General features: G+C 45.0%; 1 protein-coding gene across 1 annotated transcript in view; it reads right to left on the bottom strand.

The window, feature by feature from the left end:
• The window catches only part of CCDC60 (coiled-coil domain containing 60), a 62079-nt gene that overhangs the window by 34258 nt on the left and 2287 nt on the right, over window positions 1–25534 (bottom strand). Inside the window, exons 2-3 of the mRNA XM_056859742.1 lie at window positions 9633–9719; window positions 7851–7930 (exon numbers count right to left, since the gene is read on the bottom strand). Of these exons, the coding sequence (XP_056715720.1) occupies window positions 7851–7930; window positions 9633–9719 (167 nt within the window). The remainder of the gene's footprint in view (window positions 1–7850; window positions 7931–9632; window positions 9720–25534) is intronic.

Consider the following 25534-nt stretch of genomic DNA (forward strand, 5'->3'; position numbering starts at 1 on the left):
GATGATCCCCACACTCACACGATCCGACTAAACTAAAGCCCTCTGGCATGAACTAGTTACAGGTGGGTAAGAGAATGAACTTCTGTTCTTCTGAACTGCAGCAGACAGCAAAAGTTAGGATTGTGAAGCAGCCGTTTCATAAGCAGCATCCCTTTTTTCAGGTACTGTTACCACCTTGTAGTTCTCCACTCTTCCTTTAACTGTGCTAATTTAGCACCAAACCTTTGGCCGTGCTCCTTCTTCTAAAGAACAGTATTACAATCACATAGAGTGGTGGACTCTAATCTGGGTTGGTTTCCCCACTCCTACACATGAAGCCAGATGGATGACCTTGGGCTAGTCATAGTTCTCTCTGAACTCTCTCAACCCCACCTACCTCACCAGGTGTCTGTTGTGGGGAGGGGAAGGGAAGGAGATTGTAAACCGGTTTGATTTTCCTTAAAAGGTAGAGAAAATTGGCATATAATAACCAACTCTTCTTCTCTTCTACATTTGAAATTAAGCATCAGCTCTTCCTTCCAGGGCTCCCACGCTACACAAACAGCTTGGTACATCAAGCTGGTTTGTCTGGGACAGGAGGCAGAAGACTGGGGGCGGGGGGCGGGGGGGAAGATCTCTCTTTTTAGAAAATTAAGCACGGCCCCAACTTTCCTTTGGCAAAATTTGGAGACTAGTTTTTAAAAATGAAGCTTTTAAAACTTATGACAACGACACACTGATGATTCTGCAGCGCTGCTAGACTTTAGACTGGTATTCTGTGCCTGTCTATACCAGCTAATTTTCACCAGAGGCCCAGATCTTCCAGGGATGGTGCGAGATGATACTATACCCCCTACTCTGGCACTGAGAGGTGGCCCAGACACCTGTACAGGACACCAAGGACATTCCCAGTGGGCCGCTGCCTTGGGATGCCCCTAGCAGCCTGGAGCAAGCCTAGCTGAGCCCCAGAAATGCTGGCGGCACTGCAGAAACTTCTTGCCTTGGACATTGGCCAGAGGTGGCATTGATGGGCATAGACAGGCTTGTTTGTTGCTTCTCCCTCCTTTGCCACTGTCTGCGAATAAGCCCCACAGGGGCCAGTGTGGTACAGCCGTTACAATGTCAGGCTAGGGTCTTGGAAACCCAGGTTCGAAACTTGCTGGGTGACCTTGGGCCAGTCACACGTGCTCAGCCTATCTTAGCTCACAGGGTCTGAGAGGATAAAATGGAAGAGAGGAGGAGGAGGAGAAGAGTTGGTTTTTATATGCTGACGTTTTCTACCACTTAAGGGAGAATCAAACCAGCTTACAATCACTTCCCCTCCCCTCCCCACAATAGACACCCTGTGAGGTAGGTGAGGCTGAGACAGTGTGACTAGCCCAAGGTCACCCAGCTGGCTTCATGTGTAGGAGTGGTTGAAACAAATCCAGTTAACCAGATTAGCCTCCGCCCCTCATTCAGAGGAGTGGGGAATCAAACCCGGTTCTCCAGATCAGAGTCCACTGCTCCAAACCACGCTGGCTCATGATGTAAACCACTTTGGGTCCCTGTTGGGAAGAAAGGTGGGGTATAAACGAGTAAATAGATAATACGCAGCTCAGACCCGGCTGGTGTGGGAGGAGGTGACAAGCAAGCTTACATTTGTTGACATAGTTGATGGCCAGATCTCAGCAGCCCCTACACCTAGGCAGATCAGCCACCAAGGCTGCAGAAGGTCCCAGGTTCAATCCCCGGCATCTCCAGTTAAAGGGACTAAGCAAGTAGGTGATGTGAAAGACCTCTGCCTGAGACCCTGGAGAGCTGCTGCCGATCTGAGCAGACAATACTGACTTTGATGGACCAAGGGTCTGATTCAGTATAAGGCAGCTTCATGTCCAGCTTTGATGAGTACCCAGCTTGCTGGGGGTAAAGGGAAGATGACTGGGGAAGGCACAGGCAAACCACCTCATAAAATATAGTCTGCCTAGTAAACGTTGGGATGTGATGTCAAGCCATGGGTCAGGAATGACCCGGTGCTTGCACAGGGGACCTTTACCTTTTAATCCAGCTTTGAGGGATAAGCCTCAATAAGGCACAGAATAAGCACTGATCACATTAGATGTGGCCTGAATGTCACTTTCATGAATCCTTATGTTTCCCCTGAACTGAAGCTTGAGACAAGACCGTTCGGAGTTTTAGCTGACCGATTTTTTCCTTCCCCTCTCCTCCTGAACTGTTTAGCCCAACTGTTTCAGCATGGCATGAGCCTTATATCAGAAATGCTGTGTGCAGAAGTTTGCAGTTTCAGTATCAGAGCAACTGGAAAGGAGCACCAGAAATCCCGGGCAAGTGTCCAGTAGCAACATATAGCGTGGGGACTAGCCCAGCAGAAATCCGGTGTCGGACTTCGTGACACCACGCTTCACCCCTGCGAACTTTCTGTGCTCTGCCTCTTCAGCACAGATGTATTCTCAGAGACAGGGAATGTGCACTTTTCCAGACTTAAAATAGGTTCCTGCACTGGGGGCTTGCAGACTTCCTTTAGAAAAAGGAGGGATGACATAGAATTCAAAATGGTTTTGAGCTTGGAGGTACTGAGATAATTCTTCCTCTGCATACTTCTCAAAGAGGCTCCTTATCTTACATTCCATGTCAAGGTCCTTTCTACCACCCCGACATAACTCGCAGGTGCAAAGTGCTCTTTCTTTCCTTCTTCCTTTGTCCTCTAGGCCAAGTTGTGGGCTACTGTGATCGTCTCTCCTGCAGTTTTTAAAATGGTAAAAATAGCCCTAGGGCTATCAGTTGCCAACCCAGAGGGCAAAGAGCAGCTCTGGGGAAGACAATAAGTTTGAGAAAACAGCATGGGGGGAATGGGTTAAACCCGCTTGTGCCACAGTTGCCATCTCTGGCTCTCTCCCCTCTCCATACCTGCTTTTAGTATTTGGAAAAAGAAAAAAAAACCCATCCAAGATCCTGATCTCAGATTTTTGGAGCCAAGTTAGTTTGGTCCTAAAGTTTCTTCTGTCAAGTTGCTAGATGCTTGAACAGACATACCTACAAACAGGAGTTGATGTGTTTTTTTCTGCTGTGGAGAGAGCCTGGCTTTCCTTCTGCTTTCCCCTTTGTTCCAAATCATAGACTGATGCATCTTTTTCCCTCTCCCCATGCTTTATGAGGATTGTCTTTTTTTTAAATCAAGCATCTGGTATGTTTATCTAATTAAATATTACTGTAGAATAAAAGCAGTTTCTTTAAACCCAGAAAAGCTCTGAGCAGGAAGTGGAGGAAGCGATTACTGCAAGAAGAAGAAGAGTTGGTTTTTATACCCTGCTTTTCTCTACCGTAAGGAGCCTCAAAGCAGCCTACAATCAGCTTCCCCTCCCCAAAACAGACACCTTGTGAGGTAGTGGGGCTGAGAGAGTTCGGAGAAGTCCAAGGTCACCCAGCAGGCTTCATGTGGAGAAGAGGGGAAACAAACCCGGTTCTCCAGATTAGAGTCTACTGCTCCTAACCACCACGCTGGAGCTAGCCAATCAGCTCTGTGCAGAGATCCCCGGGCTGTCAACAGGAAGATCAAATTTACCCTGTGCTTGAGGCGGAGGGGGACTGTGTCATCTACAAACTATGCGTGCTTGCTTCCTACTGCAGACTCCCTGCTGAAGTTCTGTACAATTGGATAGACCAAGATTCCGCACTACTCCGAGCTCCATTGCACAGAGTAGCCTGAGTTTTATTATCTCGCCTTAAATCTGTACCTGACAATTTCCTACTGTTTGTAGTTGATAATTGTTGTGCGGTATGATAAGAAAGCAATTAAATGTAATTTCTCCTGATTCAGTCAGCTCTTGTACTCAAGTGCAATAGCCTGTGATCACATCAGATTTGTATCAATTAAAGCCACAGGTAGCATCTACTACAGAAACAGGCTTTCCTTCCGCAAGCCAGGTGTGCTGATGTTTTAATTTAAAAAAAATACTTCGAGGTTCTGGCATTTCCCCTCTCTGAAGGCCAAGCCTAAGTTTGAGGATTTAAAAAAAGATTTTATTGTTTATGATCATAGTGGGATGCTTATGAAATAATAATAAAAATAAAATTAAAAATTTGCAAAGGTTTCGATCAGGCCACAAAATGAAAAAGAGAGCCAGCATGGTATAGTGGTTAAAGTATTGGCTTAAAGGCAGCCAAGCACCTGTTTAACAGCCTGGGGTTTGCCTTATTAGGAAAGCAGGCATCCTCCTTGAAGTCCTGGGATTTTTTTCAGTCCCTGGCTTGAATCCAGCCAGGTTTTTTCCTTAGTCTCACCAGTGTTGTGTAGTAGTTAAGAGCGGTGGTCTGGAGCGGTGGACTCTGATCTGGAGAACCAGGTTTGATTCCCCACTCCTCCACATGAGAGGCAGACACTAATCTGGTGAACTGGATTTGTTTCCCCACTCCTACACATGAAGCCAGCTGGGTGACCTTGGGCTAGTCACATTCTCTCAGCCTCACCTACCTCACAGGGTGTCTGTTGTGGGGAGGGGAAGGTGATTGTAAGCTGGTTTGATTCTTCCTTAAGTGGTAGAGAAAATAGGCATCTAAAAACCAACTCCTCCTCTTCTTCTTGTTATCGTCCTTGCTACAGCCCCCATCCCACAGGGCCCTTATCTGTGCTGTTCCCATGAGCCCTAGCATTGCCTTTTTGGTGGTCAAAGGGGACACTTTTCTCCTTTTTTCACCAGGAGAAAAGTTGGTTGGATCCAACCTATTTTCTGGAAAATGGTGGAACCTAACGGCACCAAAACTGTCAGTTGTCAGTCAGTGCCAGCAACTACAATTTCAGGACATCCAGATGCTCCCTAGAGCTCCTTAACCCAGGACAACTTGCTGTTTTGCTCCTGATCATAAACCTACACTTCCTCAATGCCTGCCCAGTATTGAGTATAACACTCCCCTCCACACACACACACATACATGCATACCTCAAACCCCATAATTAAAGTTAATGTAAGAAAACCTGAGCTAGCCATTCTGGAGAATTAAGCTACAATATCTGGGCAGGTCAAGGTTTATAATTCCCCTAAGACCAATAAGTATCTGCCTTCATTATTTTGCTCACTTGGGTCGTTTGCTGCAGAATGTCTTGCAAAGGTTTTTAACTAAGTTACTCTGGTGGAAACACTGGTGTTATAATGTGTGCCCTTCTATGCTACGGAAGAGGCAATTTATCAGTGTTTATTTGCAGAAGGCTGTTTCTAAACCAGAGGGGCAGTAAATCATGACATTTGTACTGCCATTTGATGCTTGTGTTATAAGTGTTAGACTAATATTCAAATTAAGGAATGCAAAAAGACCAAAGGAGCTGTCCCCCTGCAAACAGCATACAAATGAAGCTCTAAGTCTGCTCGAGCGACCTCTGCTCAACTTTAAAGTGTCGTTCCCAATGGCCACTTGATACATGACATTTTCCCTACATTATTGTTTCTCTGTGTAGGGAATAAATATGTACATCGGTCATGGGGAAAACGTGCAGAGCAGTGAAAGGGCTGCTCCTGAGGGCTGGCACCATTCCCATCTGCCAGCCTGTGGGGTGTCAACTTGACTGTCAGTCCACCTGCAAGCCCTTCTGCTCCCCGCCCTCTGGAAGGAAGGGTCTGCAAACCTGGACTGTGACAACAACTGCCAGGAGGCAGAAGAGCTTGCTATACACAAGTTGCTTATTCCTACCACCTTCTATCTGTGGTTTTTTTATTTTAATTGCTCTGAGCAGCTCTGCGAAGACTGGGCTGAAAAGCAGGATACAAATAAATAAAGTGGGAATACAGAGTATCTATTTCACTGTAGATTCCTTTGAAATGTGGCGTTGGAGGAGAGTGTTACGGATACTGTGGACTGCCAAAAAACAAAACAAAAAAATCAGTGGGTTATAGATCAAATCAAGCCTGAACTGACCCTAGAAGCTAAAATGACTAAACGGAGGCTATCGTATTTTGGTCACATTATGAGAAGACAAGAGTCACTGGAAAAGACCATCATGCTAGGAAAAGTTGAGGGCAGCAGGAAAAGAGGAAGACCCAACAAGAGATGGATTGACTCAATAAAGGAAGCCACAACCTCAATTTGCAAGATCTGAGCAAGGCTAAGATAGGACATTTTGGAGGACTTTGATTCATAGGTTCACCATGAGTCAGAAGCAACTTGACGGCACTTAGCACACACATTTCACTGTATTTACTTATCAATAGGCTTACATCCCAACACATATTAAGGACACTTGGGTAAGTGGGTTGGGTAGCCTATGACCTACCAATAGTTTACTGGCTGCTGCAGAGTAGCTTATGCATTCCCTAGAAGACCCGAGAAAAGATCACAAAAAGATCTACTCTATGCTTTAAAAAAATGTTTTCTTGAATTTTCTTCAGGCTGCTCAGCTAATAGCATCATTTTTGGTGCTTTTCCTAGCCCATGTTCTGTTTCTAGGGCACAACAAAATTTGGTAACATGCCAGGGCAGGGGGAAAGTAGCTTGAGTTATATTACTCAGAAGTAGCCCTTATTCAAGTAAAGATTGGCAGATCCTGAGCTGGGTCGCCAGATTCAAGACAGGTTAGTACAAATCTAGAAGGATCTGTGGTCTGATTCAACAAAAGGCATTCCATATACTATTTATACAAAAGCCACTAAGCAATCAAACATCAGGAGGCTCAAAGGATGCTATGTAGGAAGAAATGGCTCCTACTGAGATGAAGTTAATGAGCAACAGCAATCTGAAAGACATTTTACGCTATTATCGCATACAAAAAAACACAAGCCAGGGAGGGGCCAAGAGGTGAAACTGGACCATTGTTCTACTTGGTCCAGTGTTTTCTCATCTGAGTTGCAGTGGCTCTCCACGCTCTCAGGTAGAGGAGAGACATGCCTAACGTATTCTGCCTGAGATCTTTAAAGTGAGGCTGCCAGAGACTGAATCCGGGACCTTCTGCTTCACAAAGAAGGTATGCTACTTCTGAACCACAGTCCTTGCCACCAAAATGGGGAGGCTATATAGGCAGGTTCTAGAACAGTTCTCAAGAGACTCCCACAGAGTTCTATGGAACAAAGAGGCTGCAATCTGGGCCAAAAAATCATCCCTTGGCCTGGAGAGTGGGGTCACCAAGGCCAGGCAGCAGGGTTATCTTCTACTGTAAATGGCATCCTCAAGTGCGCTCCTTTACTTTCTTCACAGGAGCCATTCATTTCTGTCAAGGCACTCAGGAAGAAGTAGAAGAAGAGTTGGTTTTTATACCCCAATTTTCTCTACCTTTTAAAGAGTCTCAAACTGGTTTACAATCTCCTTCCCTTCCTCTCTCCACAACAGACACCTTGTGAGGTGGGGCCATGGCTCAGTGGTACAGAATTTTTTGGTCATGCAGAAGGTCCCAGGTTCAATCCCCGGCATCTCCAGTTAAAGGGACTAGACAAGTAGGTGATGTGAAAGACTCTGGAGAGCCACTGCCGGTCTGAGTAGACAAAACTGACTTCGATGAACCAAGGGTCTGATTCAGTATAAGGCAGCTTCATGTGTGTTCATGTGTGTGAGATAGGTGGGCTGAGAGAGTCTGGACAGAGCTGTGACTAGCCGAAGGTCACCCAGTAGTCTTCATGTGTAGAAGTGTGGAAACAAACCAGGTTCACCAAATTAGATTTAGAGTCCGCTGCTCATGTGGAGGAGTGGGGAATCAAACCCGGTTCTCCAGATTAGAGCTCACCACTCTTAACCACCACACCACGCTGGCTCTACAGAAAACATACACTTTTTGTGCTGCCTCTCATTTCGGCACTGACCATATCCAGACTACTTAGCTTCAGAGTGGAAGCTTTATTGTGTGCCTTCAGACCTTTCCCTTTTATCATGTACTGTGACATCATTGTTCTTACCTTGTGTGTACAAGGTCTTTATGGAGGTTTCTCAGATCCTTTTCTAAGTACCTAAAATGTACAGGTTTCTTCTCAGGCTCCTGCAGAGAACGAAATGATCCGGCATAAAGGAAACGACCGTCAGCAATACCAACCTATCACACTTTTATCTCACCCTCTCTTCTAGGAGTTCAGGGTGGTGTACATGTTATACCCTTCTTCTGTTTCATCCTTGCAATTACTTTAGAGGCAGGTTAGTCTGACACACACTGGCCCAAGGTCACCCCAATGACTTAAAAAACAAGTTTTTGAGAACTGAAACTTAGCGATGCTCTTGCTGACTGGTTATTCAATTTTTTGCCTCACCATCACTTTACACTTGTTTAGCCAAATCCTGTGCTCCTTCTTATGCACCTCATTGGGGCAAGACTTCCACTTTTTAAAGGAAGCCTTTTTGCCTTTTATGGCTTCCTGACTTTGCTTGTTAACCACACTTATGTCCTCCTAGATTTGGTAGTACCTTTCCTAATCCGACATATACATTCTACCTGAGCTTCAGTTATTGTGGATTTAAATAACTTCCCAGCATCCTGAAGAAATGAGATAACCCCCCCCCCCGCCCCCAACTTCCATTGGACTGAACAACTCAATTTGTAGAAGTTTCCTCTTCTACAAACGTGGCTAGGTTGGGCAACTTTCCATTTACACAAAACTCACATCTTGCACAAGGTCCTCATCCCAGGTCAGGACCCCCTTCCCTCTAATTTTTTCCATTAATAACTCTTCTAAGGCACACCCATTTATGGCATCTAGGAATTTGGTCTCTGTGTCATCACTTTAACACACATTTACCCAGCCAATCTGAGGACAGTTGAAGAGAACTATTATTACAACACTGAGATGTGCTGGTGAATGGACCAATCAGCACGTTCCCTCTCATAAAGTCACCATAAGCTGTAATCAATGCAACAAAAGTTTATTTGTAATGGACAGAGCAAATAACTAAAGGCAACAGCCAAAAACAGCTTAGCAGCTACTTGTAGACAGAACTGCCATAAAAGTTCAGAGCAAATTTGAGAACCTCTCTTGAGAGAAAGTATTGCTGGATTTCAAGTGAGGCCAAAAGTTTTGATCAGTCTTCTGACAGGGGCATTCTAGATACCAAGGTGGTCAGTAATGACAAAACAAATTTAGAGATGATTCGGCTCAAGTAAAATATCTGATGAAGGAAAAGCCAAAGGCATCTCGACAAATCTAATAAATTATTCAGAGGAGCTTCATACTTTTCTACTTTTAGACCTGATTGTTTCACCACCACAGCAGCCAAATATTAAAAACAGAACAAATACTTTCAAATGTGTTTCTCTTGAAATTTGTCCAGAACGAGGGGGGGAAATTAAAATTTCATTATATAAATATTTAACAAGCAAAACACACCCATTTAACATGCTGCAAAATGCCAACTGGAAATCAAATTTAAAATATTATGGCCTGGCAAGCTCCAAGTAACCCAGTACTGAATTTGAAAAGGAAGATACCTCTAACAGAAGTGGAAGGAAGGCTTTGTGTAGAGAGGCACTGCAGACCAATGGATAGAGTATGGCATGCATGGCTTAAGCCCTGTCTTTGGGCCAAGAAGACACAACCCAGGAAATTCCAAACTTCAAAGAAACTCAAATCTTACATAGCAATCAATGTAGTACCCTCATGCCAACATGCTCTGTTGCCTCCCATGTTGGGAGCTACTAACTTAAGCACATTGGGATGCGTGTAACAGGTGCTTAATGGAAACATTACATTTACCTTTGCTGGAATCGTCTTGGCACTCAACGGCTCCTCGTGTTCCACTACTTCTTCCAGGGCAGAGCAGACATCATCTCTGAGGAGCTCCTACAAAATGAGGCAGAGCATGCGATCAGCACATAGTACTGTTGCCAAGTACCTGTGGCATCCAGGGGAGAAAAACTCCCAGGAGTAGCATATTCATCCGTAAATATGTATACTGCAATGTGCTATGGCACGTAATGGGACAGACGCCTCTGTCACCCCTTGGCTGAGCTGAAGTGATTCATCGACATCTATCTTCCGAGGAGAGCTGTCAGCGATAGAGTATTTGCAATGTTCAGCCACCATGGGCTGAATTACCCTTTTGGCGTTACCTTTAACACCATGTCAGAAGCCTGCAGTCACATAGGAGGAATCCATGCCATGTCCCCTTCCCATATCAGCACTGCCCCTTCCAGAAACTGGAGAAACACTGAAGTGGGAGGAAGCCCCATCATGGGGTCCTCTTATTTGGCTCCTATGTCACTAGTGGTAATGCCAGAAAAAGCCCAGAGCTATGGGTCAGTTTGGCTGAGGAAGCCCAGACTATGCCCTAGGGATAGGAGATGTTACCTGGTCTGGAAAGGAAGATTGGATTGCTCAGCACAAATAGTTCTAAGAGGTAAGAAGGTAAGGGAGCCAGAGCCAGGCTAAAGGAAGGCAACAGAGGAGGCAGTGAACAACAACCCAAAAAAACCTGAGGAAAGTGTAGGTTATCTCAGGCGAAAGAGGAAAGAGGAGAGGAAAAGAAGGGCTATTCTCACAAGGCCTAAAGAGGGGAAGAAATATATGATGTTGACAGGTGGAAAAGTAGATAAACAGGAGAACTGAACAGGAAGAAAGCTTGGCTGAAAGTTAAGGTGGCGAAAGGAACTGCAATGGAGTCAACACGCCCTGAAAAGCAAGGCCTGGAAGAAAATGCGTGGACCGCATCCTGTACCTTTGAGAGCTGCAGGGCTTTGCTTCTCTCACTGCACTGTGGGAGTCAGAGGTGGTGAAGGAGGCAGAAAGATGAAGGTGCTGCTGTGTGCGTGGTGTAGTGGTTAAGAGCGGTGGTTTGGAGCAGTGTACTCTGATCTGGAGAACCGGGTTTGATTCCCCACTCCTCCACATGAGTGGCAGAGGCTAATCTGGTGAACTGGATTTGTTTCCCCACTCTTACACACGAAGCCAGCTGGGTGACCTTGGGCAAGTTACCGTTCTATTAAGAGCTCTCTCAGCCCCACCTACCTCTCAGGGTGTCTGTTATGGGGAGGGAAAGGGAAGGTGATTGTAAGCCGGTTTGAGTCTCCCTTAAGTGGTAGAGAAAGTCGGCATATAAAAACCAACTTTTCTTCTTCTGGCTCCCAGAGCAGCGGGGCTGATGCCTCCCATACCGTAAGGCCCAGGGGACTCTCAATTTAGAGTGCTGCTGGCAGACAAGAGGAACTGCCCCACATAATGTTGCATGCGAGCAGCGCCTTCATTACACTGAACCCTCAGCTGCTATAAGTGCAATGTTAGCACCTTGGATATCTGTAGCCGAGGCAGGCGTAATGCTGGCACGCTAAAGTTGTATGCATGGCAAGATTGCACATGTTCTGGCCTGGTTTAACCAAGAGCTTGAGATTAACTGCTCTAGATGGGAGAGCCAAGGGATACAGGGAGGAAAACTGGGGTGGGGGTGTAGAGACACTACTTCATGCCTGCACGAGGGAAACAGGCAAAGAAAGCATCACACACTTGCTTGTCAATCACTTTCCCATTGTTCCTGCTGATCCATTCACCCACATTCAGGGGAACTAAGCATTCTCCATGTATTGGATGGCTGCTGTTTTTCTCCCTGTTTCTCTCCCCTCACTTCTTCCTTCCTGGGTCTATTGATGCGGTCAATTTTTAGTAAGCTGTTTAAGAAACACATCCAACTAAACGGCAGAGAGCTGCCCTGAGCCCTCAGGAGAGGGTGGTATACGACTCCAAACAAGCAACAAATCAATATCGCCTTTCTTTCAGAGCGGATTCTTACGATCCATCATCTGCCCATTTCCACAAATAACGCAAATGCTTCCCTTGTCTGAGCAGCAGAATACAGGAGGAGTCAATTCACAGGTCCTTCTCTCCCGTGGAAAACCGCTCACAAGAACAGAAGTGAGGAGGTCACCTCCAAGTTTAAATGAAGGCCCACCTCAAAGCACTTTAATTATCACTTGGGGACTGTCCCCGTAACCACCATTTGCAAGATATGATTTTCCCAGTTGAAATGTTACCCCACCCTGGAGGAAGGACAAATAAAAATAAGCCTCAGATTGAACATCTCACAAGAGACAGAAATCACAGCAAGGCTAGGGTTATCTCTTCGCCACCGACGGGAGGTTTTTGGGGCAGAGCCTGAGGAGGGTGGGGTTCGGGGAGAGGAGGGACTTCAATGCCATAGAGTCCAATGGCCAAAACGGCCATTTTCTCCAGGCGAACTGATCTCTATCGGTTGGAGATCAGTTGTAATAGCAGGAGATCTCCAGCTAGAACCTGCAATTTTAAACCTGCCTGAGGGCCAACTAGTACAAACACATTTAAATTTGTACTTCTGTCTTCCACACGTTCACAGAGCCAGCAGGAATCAGGCTGAACAGCACTTTAAATGGCCCATGTTAAATCTGATTCTCAGATTCTGGAGATTGGATCCAATAATCAGACAGTGGAACACACTTTCCCCGGCCTTCTCTTTCCCCAGCCGCCCCTTCCAGTCCCAGGAAAGTGGATTCCCAGTGTTGTGGGGCCTACAAAGAATAATAGCCATGTGGGTCAGTGTGCTGCAGTTACAAAAAAGACTCCCTTCTCTATCTTCCATATGTGTAACTCAGCTGATGGAAGAGGCAGGAACAGAAATTTTGACTCCTACTACTCTATGTGGGTCCTCCGACCCCAGAAATCAACTTTCCCAGGGTTGGAAATGACTGCTGGGGGGGTGGTGGTGGTGGTGAGCAAAGAAGAGCCACATTCCTTGCTCAAGTGGATCGCTATACCCATCTCTGGATCTGATGGTTTGAGAGCCCCGAGAGACAGTGCAGTGTTGTAAGAGGGAGAAGTGAATTTTGACAACCTGATCTTAAGCAGGCCCCAATGGAAGGATTCTAAAAAAGCCAACAAAATCTTGGTGCTGCAGATGTCCAGTACAGACTCAAATGCAGCTATTGTGGAGCCCAAACCAGACAGGGAAATGGCGCTAGGGGGAGCCTGAAACCTCCTAATTGAGCTGTTCAAAAGGCACGAGTGCAAGAGATTAAAATGTGCTATCAAAATGAATCTGGGTAGTGTGCGTGGCAGAGTAGTTATTAGCTGTACCCCAGACTTAATAGGGCAGCAGCAAGTGAACAATCTGCCTGGTAAAAATGAATTAGTCCTTCTATAAATACATGCAATCAGTTCTCTTGAAACACTTCGAGTTTGGCAGCCCTCTGCTTGTCTTCCCAGATTGCATTTGAAAAGCTGCTTTTTATAGGCAGCATTAGATGGAATCCTAGGGCACTCGTTGGTTTTTATGCATCCCCTCTCTCCCACTCCCAGCAATTGCTTAGGTACAGCCCTTTTCCATACTGACTTGAACAAGAACAGTAGGTTTTTATACCCCGCTTTTCTCTACCTTTCGAAGTCTCAAAGCGGCGTACAATCGCCTTCCCTTCCCCTCCCCACAACAGACACCTTGTTGAGATAGGTGAGGCTGAGAGAATTTTGAGAGAGCTGTGACTAGCCCAAGGTCACCCAGCAGGCTTCATGCAGAGGAGTGGGGAAACCAAACCACTTCTCCAGATTAGAGTCTGCTGCTCATGTGGAGGAGTGGGGAATCAAACCGGGTGCTCCAGATTATAGCCCATCGCTCCTAACCACCACACCATGCTGGCGTAGAAAGAACAGGAAAGAGAATGTGCATTCCGACTCATCAAAGCAAAACCTCCATTAAGATTGCAGAAAACAAAACCAAACATACACAAGCAGAAACAATTTTCCAAAGAAATATGAACATTCATGATCTGGACACTGAGGATATTCTTTGAGGGTGCTCTCCTAATTCACCTATGTCTATGTCCGCTGGCACATTCACAAAAAAAATAAATGTGCAGGGTTGGGGTGAAATCCCAGACCCGATTGCCCCAGCGCAATATAAAATATTATCTTCATTCATTCATCTCTTACCTTTCTAATGCCATGTTCAAGCAAAGTGACACCATTGCCCAAAGCAATTGCAACTAATCAATACAAAACTGAACCAAACATAAAAGTCATTATGTGCAACATGATTCCACATGGAGAACTGGAGAGCTAGATCCCTCTCTCTACTGTTCTGCATTGGCTCTCTTTGGCTTTCTAATTATTTTAATGACATGAAATTTCTGAATTCTCCCCTCCTCCCCTGAACCTTTGCTTGGTGCAAACAGAGGATTCTGAGACAGACTGGCAGTAGATTTGGAACAGAGAAAAGTACCTCTTCACAAACAGTTAACTTTTGAGCCCAGTGATGGCAACTGGCTTAATTGAAAAGGGGATTTGTGGAAGAGTAGTTTATCAGTAGTCATTAGCCACAACAATTAAACAGAATGTCCACGATCAGAGGTAGCATGCACCTGAGTACCACTTACGGAGGGAGGGGAACACTAGGAGATGGCCACTGCTTTCATGCCCTGCTTGTGGGATTCGGAGACACATCCACTGGCCACTGGGAAACAGGACACTGGACTAGACGGGCATTTGGCCTGCTCTGAGCTAGCAGGACTTTTAAATACAAAACTGTGTATGTGTCCACTGTGTGCAAATGTCGCTGACCAGCATTGTTGAGCCTCATCATAGCCCTTCAAACATTGAGCACATCCTAGAAATGCCCACACTTCCACTCTGACAATACACTTGCTAGCTTGTCCCATTAGGGCAGATTGTAGAAACAGAACTATGGGAACTGTAAGGTTCAGCACTCAATGCTGACCATTTTCTTTATTTTAATTTTTTCCTTCTTATATCTTGAGGGCTCACAGCAGAGATAGGATACAAAATCTTCACCCTAAGCCAGGCCATCCATCCATCCATCCATCCATCCATCAGCTCATATAGAAGTCTTTCTGCTCAGCCTTCAGAACAAGACTGAACTTTTCTACATGCTCATCTTGACTCAGAGCCTCATCTGTACCATGTTACCCACATGGAGCTCTCACACAACAAGAAGAAGAAGAACAAGAGTTGGTTTTTATATGCCGACTTTCTCTACCACTTAAGGCAGAATCAAACTGGCTTACAATCACCTTCCCTTCCCCTCCACACAACAGACACCCTGTGAGGTAGGTGAGGCTGAGAGAGCATGACTTGCCCAAGGTCACCCAGCTGGCTTCGTGTGTAGGAGTGGGGAAACAAATCCAGTTCACCAGTTCCGCCTCCTCATGTGGAGGAGTGGGGAATCAAACCTGGTTCTCAGGATCAGACTCCACCTCTCCAATCCACTGATCTTAACCACTACACCATGCTGGCTCTCATCCACGCTGGCTCTCACAAGTCAGGTTTCCCCATTCACTTCCATGTATTTGCATCCCTATGCGTGAGTCACATGGTCCCCTCCACTGAAGTGAATGGAGAAGCTTTTGTGATTGAGGAAACTTCATGTGCAAACTAGAGTCTCTGCACCAGCAACAAATCTGCATGCAGCCATGAGGGCTTGAAGTCTGCAATTTTTTGTTAAAAGAAATGAAGACTGAAATTTTCAGAAAGCTTAATTCCAAAGCACAGACACTATTCCACATTGGGCCTTATTAACTGGGGGGAAAATTGCTTCATATTTTGCACATTTTAGAAAGAGGTTTTAAACTTGTTTTCCCAAGAGGCTTTTAATGTATGCATTATTAATGTGAACTGCTAATGTTTCCCCTTTCATTTCCCCCCTCAGCTTTCACATTTATTTTTACTAAATTCTCATCTCCCTAGAAATAAGGAAACTTAATTAAAGTAGAATAAATAGGGTATGAATTACCGGTAATCTTGGGGGGAAATCCTGATTGTCTTGAGCTAAAGAACTGGGACAAGATCCAACAAAGTTACAACTCCTAAACACATTTCCTAGGGAACAGGTCCCAGCAAAGACAGTGGGACATGACATCTGAGGTGTGCATTGTAAATCCCATGCATTTCAGTGGGAGACAGCATATGTTATTCCCAGCTACAATGGATAGCTCCTGTTTTCTGGTGTCAGTTCTTTGTAAGCTGCCCCTATTTTTGCCTTTTGTGAATTCCATGTTAAAGTGTTATTGATGCGATAAATAGGGTTGCCAGCACCAGATCAGGAAATACCTGGAGATTTTAGGGATGGGGCCTGAGGAGGGTGGGGTTTGGGGAGGGAGGGACTTCAGTGGGGTATAATGCCACAGAGTCCACCTTCCAAAGCAGCCATTTTCTCCAGGGGAAATGATCTCTATCACCTGGAGATCAGTTGTAATCCCAAGAGATCTCCAGCCACCACCTGGAGGTTGGCAACAAGAAACTAGGGTTGTCCTCCTTAAATGTTCCCCTCTCACCCTAAGGGTCTCTGGAAATTAGATCTCTTGGGAAATGGATGCAACTGGTCCCTAGTGCCCATGAGGCTAAAGGCATGAACAGTAAAGCACCCCGCTGAGCACAGCTTGCCATTTCGCACACTGAAGTCGCTTAAATGTATTTCAAACAGCTAACATACTGTAAGGCAGTCTAGTATAATTTTTAACAACAAAAACACCTCGAATCAGGTACTTATATCAGTGGATGACAAGATACTGAAACATACCTCCTCCCCTTTCTGTTGTACCGTATATATAAATTGGACCTGATCGATCTACACTCCTATGTATCTGATGAAGCAAGCTCTGTTTCACAAAAGCTTCTGCTGGGATAAATTCTGCTAGTCTTTAAAGTGCCACTGGACTCCTGCCCCATTTTGCTGCTGCAGACAAACAGGGCTGCCCATCTGGATGCTACTGAAGAATAACCAATTACAACATCAACATATAACAGGTACCATCAGAACTGCATAATATAGTATGTTGAGGGGCAATTCAGGTAGTGAGTGATCCCTGGTATGAGGGGCATAAGCAAGTTTGTGATTCTCTGTTTGGCTTAACTTGCCCAGTGAAATCGCTGGGACCTTGAAGTGTCCAACTGTGGCTGGCTTGTGCCCTTAAACGTCTTGTATCGGGCTTCTTTTTTCAGCCTATGTACACTTAGTTGTGAAATTTCAGGTGAGACCTCTATTAGTAAAAAACAAAAGAACTACTCAATGCTTTCGTTTTCTCCCATTATATTCTCACCTCCATCCAGGTCTCTTTTCCATTTCCTTGCCTCTTGAGAAAATGTTACATGCCATCCACTATAAATCCCTCCTCCTTCCGGAGCAGTCCGAACAGCTTTAACAGGACCACTCTGCAGTAAATTAGTTCTGGATTGCTGCCTTTCTGAATTAAAATGCAAGAGCCATTTCTGATGTAAATCCAATTAATGCCATTCTTACAGTCGGGCTTAGAGTCCCTGTGTTATTTCGGTCAGCCTTGGTTCTCTTCCCAGCCAGGGTATCTGAAAAGCACAGCGTTTTTCAAATGTAGCCTCATGAGCCAACGCTTTCCTTCTTCATATTTTTTTTTAAAAAATATTCCATTGTACACAGTATCTCTGTTTCTGCTTCTCAGATTCCTTTGGCTTTGTTCATTTCATTTCCATGGTTGTTAGGATGAACGCCAAAGATTTTCGCTCCCCACAACCCTCCCTAAATCATGTTTGTTGAATGTTGCCAATGAAACCATTCCTCTCCTAGGGTCTTTATCTATCCCATTCAGTGTTTTGTTTTCCATCTATCCCCCATTCAAGAGGAAAGTGGAGACATTTTTTTCCCTTGCAAAGTATTTACCTAGAAGCAATCAGCCCTCACCACAGTGTGGTTATTATTAAAAAATAAGTTAGGTACGTGTTCACAAAGTCGTCATTGATGACATCAACTGGAGCCACACTAAGGGCTTGGCCTTGGCCCCATAAGCTTTCTTCAGTGCCAGCAATAATGGGGCCCATTTGGGAACACCTGGTGTTGCAGAACTGATGAGGCTGGGTAGGTGTAAAACTGACTGATCCCTCAGATGAGAGACTGCTGGAGAGGGAGGGGAACCTCAATCGGAATGAGATATAATTAAATATTTGGAAACTATAATACAGCAATATTTAGCACAGACAAATAACTTCTTGAAAGCTTACTGGATAATATCTCAATAAACCTAGGAGAGTTTTGTGGGACTATAAAGACCAAACAAAAGTACTGCAACATGGAAGTTTTCGTGGGCCATGGCCCACTTCATCAGATGTAGCAAACCTTGAAATCAACCCACCTTTGCAACTGTCCAAGCATAAAAATGCACTTTCTCAGACAACATTCCTTTAAGGTAGGTTAGTATTACTATCCCCCTTTCTGCAGATGGGAGGATGGTAAGACTTCCCCGTTCATGGCTCACAAGTTTAGCTACTACGTTGCACCAGCTCCAAACCACAGTACATCAGGAAAGTTCTGATGAAGTAGTAATGTTAAAAGGCACCTCTGAGCGTGTACAGACCACAGCTTACCAGCCCAAATCTGAGCTTAAGAAGTGGGTTTGTAGTTTAGAAGTTATGGCTCCCACATAGGCTTAAGGCCTGGAGCATTTCTTTATAAAGCTTTTCTGCTAAAATTTGACATCCAAAACGGCTCACGGCAATCAAAATCCATTACAAACAACAATTACAATTCAATGTAAAATGTTCCTTGGGAGAGAGATTCTCAGCTGAAGTTCGATCCAGGCACGATGGATAGTGCCTACCTGTGACATCCCCTCCTTTTATTGGCCTCAGCAATGGCAGCTGGTAGCAGGAAACAGTGGGATTCTCAAATAAAACTAGATCCCAGGACAAAGGAGAGATTTCTAGCTCTTGATCTATCCATACTTGAAAAAACTAGGTGTCTGAACCTTATTTGAGGTATGGAAATGTTGTCTATGGTCATCCACTCACACATGCAAGCTACTGTTAGAAGAAGCAGTCATACTTGTGAGTTCCTCAGAGGAAGGGCAAATGTGATCCATGATCATTCAAATGTGATCCATGATCATTCCCTTCATGCAAATCATGCAAATGTGATCCATGATCATTCCCTTCACATGTTGAACACACATGAACAAATGGAGCTACCTTATAATGAATCAGACTGCTGACCCATCAAAGTGAGTACTGTCTACTCAGACTGGCAGTGGCTCTCCAGGGTCTTAGGTAGAGGTCTTTCACATCACCTACCACCTGATCCTTTTAGCTGCAGATGTCAAGGACTGAACCTGGAATCTTCATCATGGCAAGCAGATGCTCTGCCATTGAGACACAACCTCTCCTCCTAGGGTTCCAGGATTAAGCTCCAGAATTCACACATTTTCTGGGGCTAAGCTCTGGTGAGCCCTTGCTCAAATTAAGCTCTCACCAAGTGTTTCAAAAGCTATCACGAGCAAAGCATTTGGCCAGCAACCTCCAAATTCACCCCAAAGGGGCTTATGCAATGTTTTCAGAACCTCATTGTACAAGTGTCACACCGGCATCTAGCATAAGAAATAAATACACTATAAATCTTGACAACATGAAAAATGCAACATGACAGGCCTCTTGGCACCAATTCCTCACACAACAGCTGGTCCAGCCTCAGAAGAACAAAAACATTGGCCAAGTCTTCTGGGTTTTTTTAAATGTCACATAAGAAGCCAGATCATGGCAGTCATATTTTATGCCCACTTGCAAGTTGGCACACAGGCAGGCACAACAACTGTTAGAAATATTTAGAAAACAAGGAGCCAGTGACTTGCAGACTGTAACAAGCAAGGAAGAGCTTTGCCTGCTTTTAGGACAAGTTCTTGGAGATGGGTTCTGCTGGATTTTAAGAACCCTTTCAAGAAAGGAAAACATGGAAACAACACACGACAAATGCAAAGTGACTGAAAAATTGGAGCAACTGGGCAAAAGACATATGAAATTTAACAAAACTGAATATGAAGCTCGAAAAGCTGGGGGATGATAAGAATGATAATGGGCATGGACTGGCTGGCCTGAAATTTTCTTGAGGAGCACAATGCATTTGGGTGTGTGAGACTGTGGACCACCCACACAAAATGAGGGAATGGATGGCATGAGAGAGAAAAAAGATACGATAAATCAACTGAGAGACTTAATCAACAGTGATTAGCCAAGACAGCTAACTGGAACCTCCAAGGACAGAGATAGTACACCTCCAAATACTAAACCATAGGAGAAGATATTTATACTCCTGCTTTTGTGCATCCAAAAGCTCCTTGCTGGTTGTTGTTGGGAAATGATGTGTGGTCTGATTTAACAATGCAGTTCTGTGCTTTTTAAAAAAATTAAGTGTTTATTCAGTACAATAAGAAAACATACATAATAAAAATAATATATATAATAGGTACAAGGCCGATGCTGCTTGTGCTTTTTATGCTCCTATGACTAGAGTCAACAGCAAGATGCCCTTCTACAAAAACACAAATTTCCCCCAACTGGAATATATCCATTCCCTGCCAAGCTTTCTCTCTCTCTCTCTAGGGATAGTCAAAGATTATAACCCTACAAAGAATCTAACCCCAAACGTTCACATAAATGAGAGCCACAGGATATAAATATGATTAAACAGAAGATGACAGATGTCACAGATAAATTAGGGTGCATTCAGACTAGCTTGTTTCTCCAAGATACAGCCCAGAAACAAGTGATGCTGTTCAATCCAGATCCTCACTGGAGATGCTGACCAGTTTTTTCCCTTCTGGGCTGCTTATGAGACAAGTATGACTTCTTTAAAGAAATCATGTGGGCTTTACAGACCTGCAGCCAAGAGAGGCTCCAACCCTTGGGTTCAAATGGAGCCCTCTTCAGAGGGCAGACAAACCTGTAGCCTTTGTCAGTCTGCCACATGAACAGACCTCCATTTCATTTTGGGTGGTGGTGATGGGGGGGTCAATCCCATTTACTTCTTCTGACACATCACAATTTTGACTGCAAGGTGAAACTTGTTTCAATCTATTTTTTTCTCCTTTTTAGATTTTTATTTTTGTGATAAGGCTACAGAAAAGAAATTGGGAGGGGAAAATAGTGGGGGGGAAGGAAAATAACATTTCAACACAGATCTGTGCCTGATGCAACCAGTCTATATATTCACCTCCTCAGCATAAATCTCAAGTGTTAAAATTCAGTCTTTAATTAGTATTATTCAGATTTAATCTTATAAACTCATCTCATCTACCTTACTACTAATAATAATCAAACATTTGTAAAAACCTATCTAAATCAGATCTTATATTCAATCACATCCTGAAGCCTTGACTCCAACAAGTCTATCATTAATCATACATATCTATCAAAAAACGGTTGCCATCTTTGCTGATAATCTTCCATCAGTAAGAGACCTCCATTTCAAGCAGCAGTGCACAGGAGCGGAGGGATCAGTCTCTGGGCTGTTCCAGGACCAGGACCTGGTCCATGTGGTGCAGAAGGCATGAAGAACTAGAATACCGAGGAGTCGGGCAGGCAGGAGGCAATTTAAAGCTCTCCCTTGTAATGTAAGCTTCACCCATCTCCATTCCATTCACATTAATATGGTCTACTGACAAGTCTTCGCCAAGGATATCAGAATTTGGAGCCGGTCCTGGAAATGGAGCTCCAGCAGAGAAAAATCTCAAAGAACTCTGCCAGAAATAACTTCTTGCTTATTGAACCTGGAAAGGGTCTACCAAGACACTCAAAGAACGATATTTTTTTACTACGTTCAAGCTTAAAGCGTTAGAGGAAATGCAAAGGGCTGCCCATGCTTTGCCCGCTGGTAGGATTCACTATTGTCTCTCCGACGTCCTCGCCATTGTTATTTGACCTTCCAAGGGAGAACTAATCGCTGCTGACATTTGGTGATTGTAATGACAGCTGCAGGCAGAGACTATATCATAATTGCAGTCTAGAAGCCTTAAACATTCACTCAGCTTCGATTTCTAGGTTGTGTTCCATTAGTCCCAGGGCTTTCATGTCACCCAGCCATTAAAACATTGTTTTCACTGACAGTATCATCTTCAGCAAAACCCTGTAGGGTAGGGGGGGGATTACAGTGTCTTAAAATTCACAGGGAGGTAACTGGCCGTTCTAACCCAGCCATGCTCGAAAGTGGCATTGCAATGTCGGGCATCCATGACAGGTCGGTCAGCGCCCACTGGTCATCTATTGGCTGAAGAATGACAGGCTGAGCCCCCTTGAGCTGGCGAAGTGAGACGGTTGCCTGAAGGGAGCCCCAAAGAAGATGCTGGATGGCTGCCTCCCTGCTGGGTTGCTAGGGAAACCAGAGACATAGCAAGAGCAGCAAGGGAAAGAAGGTGATGGAATGGGCACTGTTATGCCAGTTTTGTACAGCAGACAGACTGCTAGGCATGGATCGGGTCCAAATCTCCACTCAGCTTCACATATCTACTGTATGGGCAGCGAGTCACTAGCTGCCGGGCTGATGGGAAATATGCCTGCCTGAGCATCCTGGGGAAAATGACAGATACAACTGTGATAGATAAATAAATAAGATGAGGCAGATACTTTCAGGGGATGCCAAAAAAAGAGGGAGCAGGAACTTCGGGCAGAGCCACCCTCCTACAGGCAGAGCGAGATGCAAGTCTCAATTCTGCTACAGGATTATTGCATAGCCTTCAGCAAGTTGTTCTCAGCCCTGAACACTTCCACGGGCTATTCAGGGACAACTAGGATAGGCCAAAACCCTTAACTAACAAGAGGGCAATACCAAGGAAACCAAATGGGTAATACCATGGAAACTGAGGGCAAGGCAGAAGGAATGTCAAAGAGTCATAGAATGTATGGACCCATACTATGAGGTGAAAAAGACAGAAAACTCAGCATCAGAACAGTAGGCCTGATGTGTGGTTATGAAGCTGTGCAGAGGGACAACAAGGAACAGCAAACTATCTAACACCTGAAGAAAAGCAGGTAGGCAGGTTGAAGGACAGGCAAGAAATTTAGAATCGCAAGACTCTTAGTTTCAGGCATGACTTTCTGTACTTAGAAACTTGGAAGGCTTTAAGAGGGGAGTGGACATGTATATGGAGGAGAGGGGTATTCATGACTGCTAGTTAAAATGGATACTAGTCATGATGCATACCTATTCACTCCAGGATCAGAGGAGCATGCCTATTATATTAGGTGCTGTGGAACACAGGCAGGATGGTGCTGCTGCAGTCGTCTTGTTTGGAGGCTTCCTAGAGGCACCTGGTTGGCCGCTGTGTGAACAGACTGCTGGACTTGATGGACCTTGGTCTGATCCAGCATGGCCTTTCTTATATTTTTTTATGTTATGTTTCTTAAATCTATTTCCAAGTGCAAAATCTGTGTCGCCTGTAACTGGTATTCTAGCATATCAGTTGTGATGAAATGGCCTGGCCTGGGATAAAGTAAGAATGGGAACCTCTAAAATAACTGGCACAAACACAAACATACCAACTCTAACGCAGCTGAAAGGATTGTGAAATTGAATTCCAAAAGCTGATGGGGAACAGAAAGTCACAAAAACCTTCTTGAGTTTTCAGTTTGAAAAACTCACTAAAGTTGGGGCTACCCCGTTCAAGCCAGAGGTCTGATGATATCAGCTGAAGGTTGTCAGCAACTGCAAAACGGCTCCAGCTTGTCACATGTGCTGTTACAGACACAGAATCTCTCATGTCAGTGCAACAGAACAGGAAGGCAGAGGTGGCAAGAAAACAACCTATGAACACCTGAAAATACACACCAATTTTTAAAAGTACTAATGTGTTGTTAAGTGGCTACTTGGAAAAGGATTTCTCCCCCCCCCCACCCCCCAATCTGGTAGATGAGACTGAGAGGAAAAGTTAGTCAGTGGTCAGATGGTAGAAAATACTAGGGAACTGTTAGCAATGGTTGGAGAGGGGGGGGGGGGAATCAATCCCAGGCATGGATTCTGTGAACTTGGTAAAGGAATCCCTAATTCCTCATTTTCAGGAGGGAAGGTGGCATGGTATAACCTGATCTCATCAGATCTGGGAAGCTAAGCAGGGTCAGTACTTGGAAGGGAGACCACCAAGGACAGCTCTGCAGAGGAAGGCAATGGCAAGCCACCTCCGCTTCTCACTTGCCTTGAAAGCCCCTTGCTGGGGTCACCATAAGTTGGCTGCAACTTGACGGCACTTTATATACACACACACACTTCCTCATTTTCACCGTTAACTGTCATCGCTAACTGCCGCAGATTGCTGCATGATAACAGCGGAGGACAAAGCCATCCACTAGAAACTGCTCTGATGATAGTTTAAAAATGAGTTCATTTTCCCTGTCCACTTCTAAACGTCACCCAGAGACAAGTGCGGGCTTTTAATCAAACGGAGCAAATGATCAAAAGTGTCAGGGGAAAATGTATGCCAATTGTGCGGAGCTCAACTGCAATGAGCGATTGAAAGAGCCCTGATCCGGTAGATGGCTCTACTGTCACCAGCTCTAAGCATCACTCTCTTGGCCTCATACCTCAAAACACAGGAGACATCACAATAAGAAGATACTGAAATATGAGACTAATGGCTCTGTGAATGAAAACAAGGGCAAAAAAACCCCTCCTGTGCCTCTGATTTAGGATTCAGTGGTGCTGAATACGAGGTCTTGGAACATAACCTGTACATAAATTTAAAGCCACTCTCTTCTTCAAGGGAACTCTGGGAACTGCAGTTCTGTGAGGATGGCTCTTTTTCCTGCCTGGTTGCCCACAAAGAATTCTGAATTCACTGCTGGACAGTAGGCAAGAGAGCCAGCGTGGTGTAGTGGTTATGAGCGACGGACTCTAATCTGGAGAACCGGGTTTTAATCCCCACTCCTCCACATGAGCGGCGGACTCTAATCTGGTGAACCAGGTTGGTTTCCTCCCTCCTGCACGTGAAGCCAGCTGGGCGACCTTGGGCTAGTCACAGCTCTCTTTGAGCTCTCTCAGCTCCGCCTACCTCACAGGGTGTCTGTTGTGGGGAGGGGAAGGGAAGGTGATTGTAAGCCAATCTGACTCTCCTTAAAAGGTAGAGAAAGTCGGCATATAAAAACCAACTTTTCTTCTTCAAGTGTCCATTTATAAGCTTGATATAAAACCGAACGGATACATTTGAAGCAGATATGCTCAGTCACATTTTCCACGGAGCCATGGCAACAGCCCAAGGATCCCCAGAGTACTTGTCTGCCATAGAACAGAGTTCTTCAACTCTGTACTCAGCAAAGTCCTTGATGGTTTTTTGTTACATTAATCTACACAAGAATCATCTGAGGAAAAATACAGTTGTTCCCTCTCAACAGACCAGGAATCTGAGCCTGGAGGAGACTTGCCCAAGCTGGCCAGCGGGTTCATGGCAGAGCCGGAATCTAAACCGCCTCCAGGCTGAAAATCCCCACTTGCAGAATGCAGCGAGACTTCTAAGTCACATGAAGCTGCCTTATACCAAGTGAGGCCATTGTCTATCAAGGGCAGTGCTGTCCACTCTGACTGGCAGTGGCTATCCAGATTCTCAGGCAGAGGTGTCTCCCATCAGCCATGACCTGATCCTTTTAACCGCTGAACCTAGGACCTTCTTCTGCATGCCAATCAGCTATTTTATCACTGATAAATGCCACAGGTCCTCCCCTTTAACTCTTGAAAGAATTCTGGGCAGGTAACCTTTTCCTTGACTTGTCCCATGGCGCAGAGTGGCAAGCTGCAGTACTGCAGTCCAAGCTCTGCTCACGACCTGAGTTCGATCCCGACGGGAGTCAGTTTCAGGTAGCCGGCTCGAGGTTGACTCAGCCTTCCACCCTTCCAAGGTCGGTAAAATGAA

This window comes from Euleptes europaea, chromosome 13 (genome assembly GCF_029931775.1).
Source record: "Euleptes europaea isolate rEulEur1 chromosome 13, rEulEur1.hap1, whole genome shotgun sequence".
Classification (NCBI taxonomy): Eukaryota; Metazoa; Chordata; class Lepidosauria; order Squamata; family Sphaerodactylidae; genus Euleptes; species Euleptes europaea.